Source organism: Ovis canadensis, chromosome 19 (genome assembly GCF_042477335.2).
Source record: "Ovis canadensis isolate MfBH-ARS-UI-01 breed Bighorn chromosome 19, ARS-UI_OviCan_v2, whole genome shotgun sequence".
NCBI classification, from domain to species: domain Eukaryota; kingdom Metazoa; phylum Chordata; class Mammalia; order Artiodactyla; family Bovidae; genus Ovis; species Ovis canadensis.
This window is the reverse complement of record NC_091263.1, coordinates 21,066,242-21,079,565: the sequence shown is the minus strand read 5'-3', so window position 1 is coordinate 21,079,565 and position 13,324 is coordinate 21,066,242. Positions and strand designations below refer to the sequence as shown.

At 47.4% G+C, this 13,324-nt stretch overlaps 1 protein-coding gene across 4 annotated transcripts in view; it reads left to right on the top strand.

Moving 5' to 3' along the window:
• The first annotated feature begins 894 nt into the window (after window positions 1-894).
• Window positions 895-13,324, top strand: part of OSBPL10 (oxysterol binding protein like 10) — a 322,317-nt gene continuing 309,887 nt past the window's right edge. For all 4 annotated transcript variants that reach the window (XR_011250795.1, XR_011250794.1, XM_069561309.1 and 1 more), the window contains exon 1: window positions 895-1,658. Coding sequence is in view for 2 of the 4 variants with exons in the window: in XM_069561309.1 (XP_069417410.1) it covers window positions 1,378-1,658 (281 nt within the window). In the remaining 2 variants the exon portion in view is untranslated. The remainder of the gene's footprint in view (window positions 1,659-13,324) is intronic.

Sequence of the window (13,324 nt, the reverse complement as noted above, 5' to 3'; positions counted from 1 at the left end):
GAACTGGCCCCATGAGAGCTGACTCTATTCCATTTAGTAATTTTTTAACTGTTGAATTATTTACCTGTGTTATGAGTTTCTAGGTAAGGACCGCCTATCAATCTTTTTGCTTTCGTGTGTGTGTGTGTGTGTGTTTCTGTATGTTGGGGGTGGGTAAGATCTTCAAAGCTCTTTTCTAGGTAATTTTTAGAAACTTCCAGATTGCATTGGATATTTATATGCACAAAAATGATGAGTGCAGTGGAGAGTGTAACCCGTCTAATTTTGCAGAAGAGCAGCAACTCCGCTTTAGATTTAGAAACCCAGCTGCAGCTCCGTGTGCCTCCATTGGGGGTGGGGGCAGAAGTTACAGTCAATACACAGAATACTTTGCTCTGTGAGTAGCTATCTGTGATCTCTCGTGCTTTCAGTGCAGTCTGACCCATTTCGGAGCCTCTGGTTCCCAAGTGCGTCGTGCTGTCTTCATAACACCAGGTATGGTTGGATTGGCTAGGTTGACGTGTGTCCATCAGTGTAGGGATTAAGGTGAGGCCAGAGCTGCGTCCAGGACGCTCAATTGAAGGAGGCGCTTGCAGGAATCCGAGCACTCTTGCCCCACTCAAATCCTAGCCCGGGTGTCCACTGTGCGTTTCTCACAACTCCAGTGGGTGAAAACGCCCCGGGCGAGTTTACCTGCCTTCTTCTCCCCTCCCCTCCCAGACACGCAGGAGAGCCCGGAGGACCTCCTAGCCCTGTTTCTCGGCTCGGCCAGCGAGGTCGATGTCCAGGTGACCGTGTACGTGTGTGTGGCCCAGGCTCGGTGCGGAAGACATAGAGGAGTTGCGTGTGACCGGTGTCAGGCCGGGCGGGTCCATATCCGGGTGGACCCAGTGGGTGGGGCCGCTCCTCCCGCCAGGTCCCGAGGTGGGTGCGGGGGTGGGGAGTGACGCGCGGAGATTCCCTTTCGCACCTTCCCATAGAGAGGGGGCGGCAGGGTGTGGATTCCGGGCGTGCCCACCCTGCGGATCGGCTCCGAGAGCGCCCCGAGCCCCGGGCCTGAGCGGCCCGGCGGGCTGGCAAGCAGATCAGGAAGACCTGGAGGAGGGCTGGCCGAAGCGGCCACCCGCTCCGAACTTGCCAGGGAAACTAGTGCGGAGGGAGGGGCCGGGGCCGCGACGGGGGAGGGGCGGCCGCAGCTGCATCCAGCCCCTTTGGCTTCCTTCCCAGCGCTCCTCGCCTCCTCCTCCTCTTCCTCCTGTATGAGTCAGGCGTTTCCCGGGGATTTGGAGCAGCCACGCGCCGCCCGGGCTCCCGGAGCTGTAGCCGCCGCCGCGCCAGGAGCCCCAGCGCCGGGGCCGCCACCGCGGCGGGCCCCCGCGTCCCGGGCGCGCACGGACCATGGAGAGGGCAGCCCAGGGCGCGGAAAGCGGCGGGGGCAGCAACAGCAGCAGCCGCAGCAGCAGCCGCGCCACCTCGGCGGGCTCCTCGCCCTCCTGCTCCCTGGCGGGCCGGGGGGTCTCCGGCAGGTCGGCGGCCGCCGGGCTCGGAGGCGGGGGCAGCCGCAGCAGCCCGGGCTCGGTAGCCGCTAGCCCGTGCGGGGGCAGCGGCCGGCGGAGGGAGCCGGCGCTCGAGGGCGTGCTCAGCAAATACACCAACCTCCTCCAGGGCTGGCAGAACAGGTAACGCGCCCGCCGCCCGCCCCTCCCTGCGCGCTGCTCGGTGTGTGTGAGTGTGTGAACGCGCGATCGGGCCGCCGGCAAGCCGGGGCGGCCTCGGCACCCGGGCCCACGCCGCGTCCCCGCTCCCCTAGGTGCGCCGCGACCCCACCCCGGGCCCACATCGCAGTGGCGGGGAAGGAAGGAGAGCCTTGGCACATGCAGGGACTGGAGCGACCGGCGAGCGCGCTGGTCCCCGGGCCCTGCCGGCTAGCGGCTTCCGGCACCGTTGGAGGACTGAGAGTGGGGGGCAGAGGGGCGTGCGCGATGCCTGTACGTAAGAGCTGGCCCCATCACGCCAATTCTGTCTGGATCCTAGTTCATTTAAAACTTTGTTGTTTAAAGACGCCACCACCCCCAGAAATCAGCCAGTTATCCTCGGCAGTTTCCGGGGCGCGCGCTAGCCCCTCGCCCTGTTGGTGGCCGAGAGACTCGGGTCTCTGCGACGGAAGTTTCGTGTTGTTTTTTCTTTGACACTCTCTCCCCTTTCGAAATGGGCAGTTCGCTGTTTAAGTTGTTTTCTCCCTTAAGGGGTCTCCTGAAGTTCCCTGCTCACTCTGCTCTCCCACTTGGGACACGTGGAAGGAGGGGTGTTAGGGCAAGGGGTCGCGGTGTGTGTGGACCGAGGCAGTAAGGAACTCTTGAGAGGAGCAGATGGGGCTCTGCGTTTATGTGTAGGTGTGTGTGTATAGTTTTTCAAAAACAAGTCAAAAATACCAATATCCACGCAAGGAGAGTGGGGCTTTTTGGAGAGTTTGTTGATGAGATCTGTGTCAGGTCCTTAATAGCCCTTGAATATGAGGTCTTGTGGTTCTTAAGGATGCTTGGGAACACCTGTACACCCGTGGCAGATTCATGTTGATGTATGGCAAAACCAATACAGTATTGTAAAGAAAAATGAAGTAAGATAAAAAAAAGAAAAAGAAAATCACCACAAGAAAAAAAAAAAAGGGTGCTTGCGAGATTTGCATCACATCCCGGGAGCTATTGCTTATCTCTGCTAGTGACTAGAGCACTTGGCGGTCTCTTCCTCTGTAAGCCGCAGAATGTCTCCAGCTGAAACTGCAGGCAGTTATTTACATGAAGCTCTACTAGGGGAAAGTGTTAGTGGATGCGTTTTGTCTGGACTCTTTGCTACCCCATGGACTGTAGCCCGCCAGGCTTCTCTTTCCATGAACTAATTCAGACAAGAATACTGGAGCGGGTAGCCATTTCCTTCTCCAGAGGATCTTCCCGACCCAGGGATTATACGAGGGTCTCCTGCGTTGCAGGTGGAGAATGGTGACTTCCTAAGTAAGGAAACTGAGTTGATATTGTAGGCAGAGAACTTTCCCCAGAGTTTCCTTGGAGATCTACTACTGTGTTAAGGGAAGCTGGACCTTAACTTTGGGATCCTTTTATTTCCCAAAATAGCCCCAGTGTCAGTTCTTGAAAGCTGAAAAGGAAATAGGTAGAGGGCCAGAGAGGAGGCAGATGAGAGGACTGAATCTGATTTCAGGTCCTGGTAATTGCCTTGTTAATGGCACCTGGCTGTGCCTTGCTTGTGTAGCATTTGGTTTGTGTGTTGGACAATCACCTTTAATTCTTTTTTTTTTTTTTTCCCCTGAAGTAATTTATGAAGCCAACAGAGCTTTTACCCTGGATTAGTTATTTCACTTGGGGATGGCATTTTACCTGCAGTATATATTAAAGGATTTGTTCTTTGGAGTGGATTTAGGGGAAATTGGAGTAACTCATGCTTTTGTGTAATTAAATCCTCTGGAGTATTTAGGTTGAAGGCCAGATTGAGAAGAAGAAAAATTTATAACAATAATAATACTAATAACAGCAACAACAACATATACTTGATTGCAGGCTACACAGGTGAAATGTACTGTGTATACTGCGGAAGTCTCATCTGTATTGAATTTGTTTACTGAGGGTGATAGCTGGCTGCCACTGTTTGTTCTTACCACAGTAGACGCATTTGTCTCAAAGCCTACCATTGCCTTCAAAAGCATTGTCTCTCCCTAGTGGTCAGTATCTCATTGGGGTTTGTTTCCCGCTGTGGCCGAGGGTGCATCAGTGTTCCGGAGAACATCTGTGATGGCTGTGCCCGCATGCTTCTCCCTCCTCAAGGGGTTTTAGAAAGGAGGATCTGGACCAGTGAAAAGGAACAGGGAAGAGAACAAAGATGGAAACTTTGAAAAATATTCACTCATCCATTTATTTATTCAGGCACTATATTATGGAGGCCCTCCTGTGTGCCATGCACTGGGTCAGCTACTTTGGAGCTCCTGCTGTGTGCAAAACACATAGGCATCTTTTCAACATGTAGTGGAGGGGGTCACAGGATGCAAAAGTGGAAGGAAACCTCACCCCCACCCCCCAGGGGAACGCCTTGGTGTCCTTGGTGTGAGTAGTTGGGCTGAGTCAAGCTCCCTGCATTTGAGGGCCTCATGGCATGTTCCTTTGCGGGGTTTTTTTTTTTTCCTTCAAATTGTCTGCAACTTATGATGGATCTCCAGCCACGAAGTCCTTGGTGAGGCTGCTGTCTGTTGGTAACACACCAGCCACCCACCAATAGTTTTCACTCTAGTGTCTGCTTGCACATCCCCGAGTTGTTGTGAAGCTTATATTTTAACATTCAGTATCATATTCTGCCTTAATTTATTTGTAGTGCTCTTATCCTCATCTGATGTCCCGAGGAAGGCACTGTGGCCAGAATACAAGATCGGTGACATAAAGGGGGATGGCAGGAGGGAAAGCTACACGTGTGGGACTCGCCTAGGAGAGCATGCCCAGGACACTTGGTGCTCTCATTGGCTGAGAGGGTGCCACGTAATCAGAGTGCGGTGGGGAATCCCCGTTAAGGAGTTTCTATAATCCATTTAGTATAGTCTTTTAAAGGAAATATTTCAGACATTATAGCATGGTAGAGATTTGTAGGATATCATGAAAAAGTGCTTGCATTCTAACTTGCTTCAGTCATCTCTGATTCTGTGCAACCCATGGACTGTAGCCCCACCAGGCTCCTCTGTCCATGGGATTTCCCAAGCAGGAATACTGGAGTGGGTTGCCATGCCCTCCTCCAGGGGATCTTCCTGACTCAGAGATCAAATCCTTGTCTCACACCGCCTGCATTGGCAGGTGGGTTCCTTTCCATGAGCACCACCTGGGAAGCCCCATTAAATGTAAATACCTCTAACAAATAAACACAGTTTCAGAAGGAGGTAGGTGCTCATAGATGAAACATTTATTTAGGGAATTCGTTGGTGGTCCAGTGGTTTGGAGTCCATGCTTCCATTGCTGCGGGCCTGGGTTCAGTTCCAATTTGGGAAATTAGGATCCCACAAGCAACAGGGCATGGTAAATATACATTTATGAAAGTGTGAAAGTGTTAGTCACTTAGTCATGTCCAACTCTTTGTGATCCCATGAGCTCCTTTGCCCGCCAGGCTCCTCTGTCCATGGAATTTCCCAGGCAAGAATACTGGGGTGGGTTGCCATTTCCTTCTCACATATATATGATATATATATCATATATATATCATATATATATATCAATATACAAAAAAGATGGTGAAATAAAGACATGTATTTGTGGAAATTTGTGTGGATCTAGTGTCTTTGCGGATATTCACATTTTAATTTAGCGCACGATCTTTTCACCTGCTTTTTGAGTTTCATATGGAGTGAGTGTACCAGGGGGAGAGTAAACCCCAGAGACTGGGGAGAGTCAGGCAGATGCCATATCACACATGGGCTTGTAGGCAGGGGAAGGATTGAAGACTGTTACAGCTTAACAGAAGGATTTTAGGCAGGAAGGTGACCCGGTCTGCGACTTTCAGGAGCTTACTCTGGCTCCTGTGTGGAGATGAGAGTTTTCAGGAGCAGATAGGAAGCAGAGAGGAGCGCAGCATGGCGGTCCAGGCAAGAAATGCTGGGGGCTTGGACGCTGGGGCCAAGGGAAACGGAGAAAGGGACAGATCTGGAGTGGGGAGGGGGGACATGGCTGATGGATTGGATGCTGAGGTGAGCGAGCAACAGGGGCCAAGGATAGCTTAAACTTTTTAAAAATTGAAATATAGTCGATTTACAATGTTGTGTTTCAGATGTACAGAAAAGTGATTCAGTTTTCAGTTCAGTCGCTCAGTCGTGTCTGACTCTTGTGACCCCGTGAATCGCAGCACGCCAGGCCTCCCTGTCCATCACCATCTCCCAGAGTTCACTCAGACTCACATCCATTGAGTCCGTGATGCCATCCAGCCATCTCATCCTCGGTCGTCCCCTTCTCCTCCTGCCCCCAGTCTCTCCCAGCATCAGAGTCTTTCCAATGAGTCAAGTCTTCGCATGAGGTGGCCAAACTACTGGAGTTTCAGCTTTAGCATCATTCCTTCCAAAGAAATCCCAGAGCTGATCTCCTTCAGAATGGACTGGTTAGATCTCCTTGCAGTCCAAGGGACCCTCAAGAGTCTTCTCCAACACCACAGTTCAAATGCATCCATTCTTCGGCACTCAGCTTTCTTCACAATCCAACTCTCAAATCCATACATGACCACACGAAAAACTATAGCCTTGACTAGATGGACCTTAGTCGGCAAAGTAATGTCTCTGCTTTTGAATATACTATCTAGGTTGGTCTTAACTTTTCTTCCAAGGAGTAAGCGTCTTTTAATTTCATGGCTGCAGTCACCATCTGCAGTGATTTTGGAACCCAAAAAAAGTCTGACACTGTTTCCACTGTTTCCCCATCTATTTCCCATGAAGTGATGGGACCGGAAGCCATGATCTTCGTTTTCTGAATGTTGAGCTTCAAGCCAACTTTTTCACTCTCCTCTTTCACTTTCATCAAGAGGCTTTTTACTTCCTCTTCACTTTCTGCCATAAGGGTGGCGTCATCTGCATATCTGAGGTTATTGATATTTCTCCCAGCAATCTTAATTCCAGCTTGTGCTTCCTTCAGCCCAGCGTTTCTCATGATGTACTCTGCATAGAAGTTAAATAAGCAGGGTGACAATATACATCCTTGGCGTACTCCTTTTTCTATTTGGAACCAGTCAGTTGTTCCATGTCCAGTTCTAACTGTTGCTTCCTGACCTGCATACAGATTTCTCAAGAGGCAGGTCAGGTGGTCTGGTATTCCCATCTCTTTCAGAATTTTCCACAGTTTATTGTGATCCACACAGTCAAAGGCTTTGGCATAGTCAATAAAGCAGAAAGAGATGTTTTTCTGGAACTCTCTTGCCTTTTCCATGATCCAGCGGATGTTGGCAATTTGATCTCTGGTTCCTCTGCCTTTTCTAAAACCAGCTTGAACATCAGGGAGTTCACGGTTCACGTATTGCTGAAGCCTGGCTTGGAAAATTTTGAGTATTACTTTACTAGCGTGTGAGATGAGTGCAGTTGTGCGGTAGTTTGAGCATTCTTTGGCATTGCCTTTCCTTGGGATTGGAATGAAAACAGGGAGTTCACAGTTCACGTATTGCTGAAGCCTGGCTTGGAAAATTTTGAGTATTACTTTACTAGCGTGTGAGATGAGTGCAATTGTGCGGTAGTTTGAGCATTCTTTGGCATTGCCTTTCCTTGGGATTGGAATAAAAACTGACCTTTTCCAGTCCTGTGGCCGCTGCTGAGTTTTCCAGATTTGCTGGCATGTTGAGTGCAGCACTTTCACAGCATCATCTTTCAGGATTTGAAAGAGCTCAACTGGAATTCCATCACCTCCACTAGCTTTGTTCGTAGTGATGCTTTCTAAGGCCCACTTGACTTCACATTCCAAGATGTCTGGCTCTAGATTAGTGATCACATCATCATGATTATCTGGGTCGTGAAGATCTTTTTTGTACAGTTCTTCCATGTATTCTTGCTACCTCTTCTTAATATCTTCTGCTTCTGTTAGGTCCAGACCATTTCTGTCCTTTATCGAGCCCATCTTGCATGAAATGTTCCCTTGGTATCTCTAATTTTCTTGAAGAGATCTCTAGTCTTTCCCATTCTGTTCTTTTCCTCTATTTCTTTGCATTGATCACTGAAGAAGGCTTTCTTATCTCTTCTTGCTATTCTCTGGAACTCTGCATTCAGATGCTTATATCTTTCCTTTTCTCCTTTGCTTTTCACCTCTCTTCTTTTCACAGCTATTTGTAAGGCCTCACCAGACAGCCATTTTGCTTTTTTGCATTTCCTTTCCACGGGGATGGTCTTGATCCCTGTCTCCTGTACAGTGTCACGAACCTCATTCCATAGTTCATCAGGCACTCTATCTATCAGATCTAGACCCTTAAATCTATTTCTCACTTCCACTGTATAATCATAAGGGATTTGATTTAGGTCATACCTAATGGTCTAGTGGTTTTCCCTACTTTCTTCAATTTAAGTCTGAATTTGACAATAAGGAGTTCATGATCTGAGCCAGTCAGCTCCTGGTCTTGTTTTTGTTGACTGTATAGAGCTTCTCCATCTTTGGCTGCAAAGAATATAATCAGTCTGATTTCGGTGTTGACCATCTGGTGATGTCCATGTGTAGAGTCTTCTCTTGTGTTGTTGGAAGAGGGTGTTTGCTGTGACCAGTGAGTTCTCTTGGCAAAACTCTGTTAGCCTCTGCCCTGCTTTATCCCATACTCCAAGGCCAAATTTGCCAGTTACTCCAGGTGTTTCTTGACTTCCTACTTTTGCATTCCAGTCCCCTATAATGAAAAGGACATCTTTTTGGGGTGTTAGTTCTAAAAGATCTTGTAGCTCTTCATAAAGCCGTTCAACTTCAGCTTCTTCAGCGTTACTGGTTGGGGCATAGACTTGGATTACTGTGATATTGAATGGTTTGCCTTGGAGACGAACAGAGATCATTCTGTCGTGTTTGAGATTGCATCCAAGTACTGCATTTCAGATTCTTTTGTTGACTATGACAGCTACTCCATTTCTTCTGAGGGATTCCTGCCCGCAGTAGTAGATGTAATGGTCATCTGAGTTAAATTCACCCATTCCAGTCCATTTTAGTTTGCTGATTCCTAGAATGTCGACGTTCACCCTTGCCGTCTCTTGTTTGACCACTTCCAATTTGCCTTGATTCATGGACCTGACATTCCAGGTTCCTATGCAATATTGCTGTTTACAGCATCGGGCCTTGCTTCCATCACCAGTCACATCCACAACTGGGTATTGTTTTTGCTTTGGCTCCATCCCTTAATTCTTTCTGGAGTTATTTCTCCACTGATCTCCAGAAGCATATTGGGCACCTAATGACCTGGGGAGTTCCTCTTTCAGTATCCTATCATTTTGCCTTTTTATACTGTTCATGGGGTTCTCAAGGCAAGAATACTGAAGTGGCTTGCCATTCCCTTCTCCAGTGGACCACATTCTGTCAGGCCTCTCCACCATGACCTGCCCGTCTTGGGTTGCCCCATAGGCATGGCTTGGTTTCATTGAGTTAGACAAGTCTGTGGTCCTAGTGTGATTAGACTGACTAGTTTTCTGTGAGTATGGTTTCAGCGTGTCTGCCCTCTGATGCCCTCTTGCAACACTTACCATCTTACTTGGGTTTCTCTTACCTTGGCGTGTGGTATCTCTTCACGGCTGCTCCAGCAAAGCACAGCCGCTGTTCCTTACCTTGTTTTAGATATGTGTATATATATATTTAATGTTCGCTTCCATTGCAAGAAGGATAACTCTTGAGTGTGTAGGCTGGGAGGTTGAGGCATCCTTTATGGATCCCAGGGTCACAGGGGACGCACCTGCCTGTGGGTCGGGTGGCGGATGACCAAGAGTTCTGTTTGCGCATGCTCAGTTTGCGAGGGGCAGATCTAGCATGGACGTGACAGTATGAACTCTCATTTGCCCTAAGGCTGAGTTTAGTCTTTGGCCAAAACGGAACTGCTTTGGGGTTGGTTTTAACATCTAGTGTTTTAGGGGAAATAATTTCTTATCGGATCTGGGAAGTGATATTTAAATATTTGAGGGTTTTCATCACCATTCAGTTTTTGATATTTGGAGGAAAAAAGACTGCAAATGTGGTGCCAGCCTCTGATTCTTTCTCGGGTGATTGGTGAGGTTGTGGGAACTCAGGAAAACACCAAAAGGCAAATCTTGAATAGGACAAAGAGGACGAGTACTGGCATTCGAAAACCTCAGGCCAGTGGACACGCATTTGGACAGTTAGAGCAGTGCGGACTCTGGGTCAAGTCCTGGCCTCATTACGGAGCACACCTCTTGCCTTGGGCCAGCTCCCTAATTGCCCTGGGCTTCCGCTTTCCTGCTTGCTTAAATGTTGAAGACAGTGTAACCTCTGCTCTTTCCCTCAGTTCAGTGTGGGGATTAAATGAAGACCCTGATGTATAAGGGGCTGAGAATAGTTCAGGATCTCGGCAAGAAGGAGCTATTCTTGGATCTTCAATTTGCCCCTACTTTAGCGGACCTTTTCCAGCCCATAAAACTCTTGGTCTCTTTTTTGCATGCTGTGATGGCTCTGGGGTTCCATTAGCATAATTATCACAGAGTTCTTTGCAGAGAAGATGATGGGTTCTTTGAGGGGCAAGAGGTTATTTAAAACTTGGAACCAGGCATTTACGTTTCTGTTGGAAGTGACTTCCTTCCTCCTCCAGCCTCTAAACCCCATCTCCCTGTCATGCTTTTCTCCTCCTTAACCCTTACCACCAGCTGACATGCTCTGTAGTTTACTCTTTCGTCTTTCTGCACTAGGTATTAGCTCGCTGAGGACAGAGAGTAATTTTGCTTGTCTTGTTCTCTGCTGTATCCCTAGAGTCTAGGACGTGGCATATAATAAAGGTTCAGTAAGTATTACCAAATGAGTTAGCAAGTAAATGAATGACAGAAAAGACAAGCCAGGATTTAGTTCTGTTTTGGCCAGCGTTTACCACTGTTATTGTAATTCTTAACTCTACCTGCTTATAGATTTGTCCTTGAGTTAGTGTGTTTATCATTTGCTCTGTTCTCTGCAACATGTCTTCTGGGTCAGTAGACATGCCCATCCTGACCTCAGACCCACCACAACCCACCCAAGATGGACCTTTAGGAACCAGATATCCAGGGCTCGCTTTTCACTTGATCTGTATTAACATACTTTGAGAAGACAGTGTTTAGCTCCTGGCATAATTTCCCAGGGTTTGGGGGCCACTTGGCCCGTTTAGCAAAGTCAGTAGAGGCATATATTAACTTCAAAAGTAATACTGCATGAAAATGAATGCTTTTTGAGAATTCCAATAGTTTTAGAGACAATTGGTGGTGATACCAGGGTTGAAAATCACTGTTCTGGTTTAATGTTCTTGTCTCCTCGTGCTCCGAAGGATTTGCACATCTTGCTGTCTGGGTTGTCAGATTGTTCTGACTCCCCACTTACATTGTTTAGGGACATTAGATGGCTTCATTGACAATAATTATAAAAGAGGATTGCTTAGATTACAAAGCTGCATATTATTTCTATGTATTGTATGTAATATATACAACTATATATGTATAAAATATACAATAATATATGCATAGAATGTTATCCTATATAATATATACAAGGGGAAGAGGGCATGGGAGGATGAGATGGCTGGATGGCATCACTAATGTAATGGACATGAACTTGGGCAAACTCCGGGAGATGGTGAGGGACAGGGAGGCCTGGCTTGCTGCAGTCCATGGGGTTGCAGAGTCCGACACAACTGGTGACTGACAACAGTATATTGTATATGTTTTGTACTGTAAACATATGTATATAACACATTATATATAATATATGTAATGTATGCCATATGTTAATCACGTCCTGTGGGATTGGCTGTCCTCTCACCCCTGCCTTTTTAAAGTGTACATGTATTTGATGTTTATATCAAATGGGCTTCCTTGGTGGCTCAGATGGTAAATAATTTGCCTGCAATGCAGGAGACCCAGGTTCGATCTCTGGCTCAGAAAGATCCCCTGGAGGAAGGTATGGCAGCCCACTCCAGTATTCTTGCCTGGAAATTCCATGGGCAGAGGAGCCTGGCAGGCTACGGTCTACGGAGTCTCAAAGAGTCGAACACAACTGAGTGACTAAAACACACACACATGCACGTGTGTGTGCATACTTGCACACACCCTGAATGGTTACTTTTTTCCCGTAAGATGAACGTGCATCCATTGTACCATTTGAAAATGTTATCAAGGAAAAGGAAAGCTGCCCATACCTTCCCACATAATCTCTGAATAACTGAATTTCTGAGGGTAAATTTTAAGTCTTACATATTCGTTCAGAAAAATGCACAACTCATAAAAATACATAGTTCAGTGAATTTTCATGCACAACCAGATGAAGAAAAAGCAGCCCCTTCATCCCATCCCTTACTGTCATCCCCGACCCCTGTAGGCACCACTATTCTGACTCCCAATACCATATATTAGTTAGGCCTATTTTTAAATTTCTGATCGTGATGTGATCTTTTACGTCTGGCTTCTAAGCCCCATTCATGTTGTGGTCTGTTTATTTCCATTGCTGTTTGGTATTCTGTTGTATGAATGTACAAAATATATTTGTACCTCTTGTAGATTGACATTTGAGTTCCTCCCAGTTTTGGGCTCATGTGAATAGTTTTGGGAAATACACGCACACCTGTCTGTGGGTGGGTACCTAGGTGTGGAGGTGTTACAGGTGTCCCACTCACGAGAGGCATCCAGAGAGTTTCCCATGGTGGCTGTGTCTGTTAGTACGCCACCAGAAATGTGAGCGAGTTCTAGGTGCTCCACAGACTCGTCCATACTTGACATTGTCTGTTCTCTTTGTAGCCAATCTGGTGGGTGTGTGGCGGTATCTCCTTGTGATTTTAATTTGCCCTTTCTGATGGCTAATGAAGTTATTAGCTTTCTAATATCGGCTTTTTTCTTATTAAATTGTGGAATTTCCTGTGTGTTCTGGGTCTGAGTTCACTGATAGGTTTCTGCACACATGGGCACAGGTGTTCTGTATGCAGAGAAAGCAACTTCTTTCATGCTGTGGTTTGCGAGTTCATCTCTTACTAGTGTCTTGATAAACACAGATTCTAAATTTTAATGTGGTCACATTGTCAATGTTTTCCCTTTACGGTGGGTTCTTTTTGAGTCCTGTTTAGGACATCTTTGCCTGTCTCGTGGTCACGAGATGGTCTGTGACATTTTCCTGTTTTAAAATATTTACTTTTATCTGTGTATTTGGCGGTGCTGGGTCTCAATTGCAGCGCATGGGGTCTTCTGTCTTCGCGGTGGCGTGCAGACTCTCTAGTTGCTGCGCGTGAACTCTTCAGCGGCAGCTTGCAGGGTCTAGTTCCCTGGCCAGGGATTGAACCTGGGCCCCCTGTGTTGGGAGCGTGGAGTCTTATCCATTGGACCACTAGGGAAGTCCCTATGATATTTTGTTTTCATTAATTAATGAAAGCTTTCATTAATTTTATAATAGTGAATTAACTTCTCAGACATTGGAGTTGATACCGGGGGAATGTGGGCCGCTGGCAGAAGCAATATGACCTTAAGGCTTCCAGTCTGTGTTAGTTTTCCTTCGGCTCTTATGAAAAATGACCCCAGACTTGGTGACTTAAAACAACAGACATGTATTGTTTCATGGCTCTGGAGGCCAGAAGCCTGAGGTCAGTTTCACTGGATGGAAGTCAGGGTGTCGGCAAGGCCGTGCCCCCACCGGCTGCT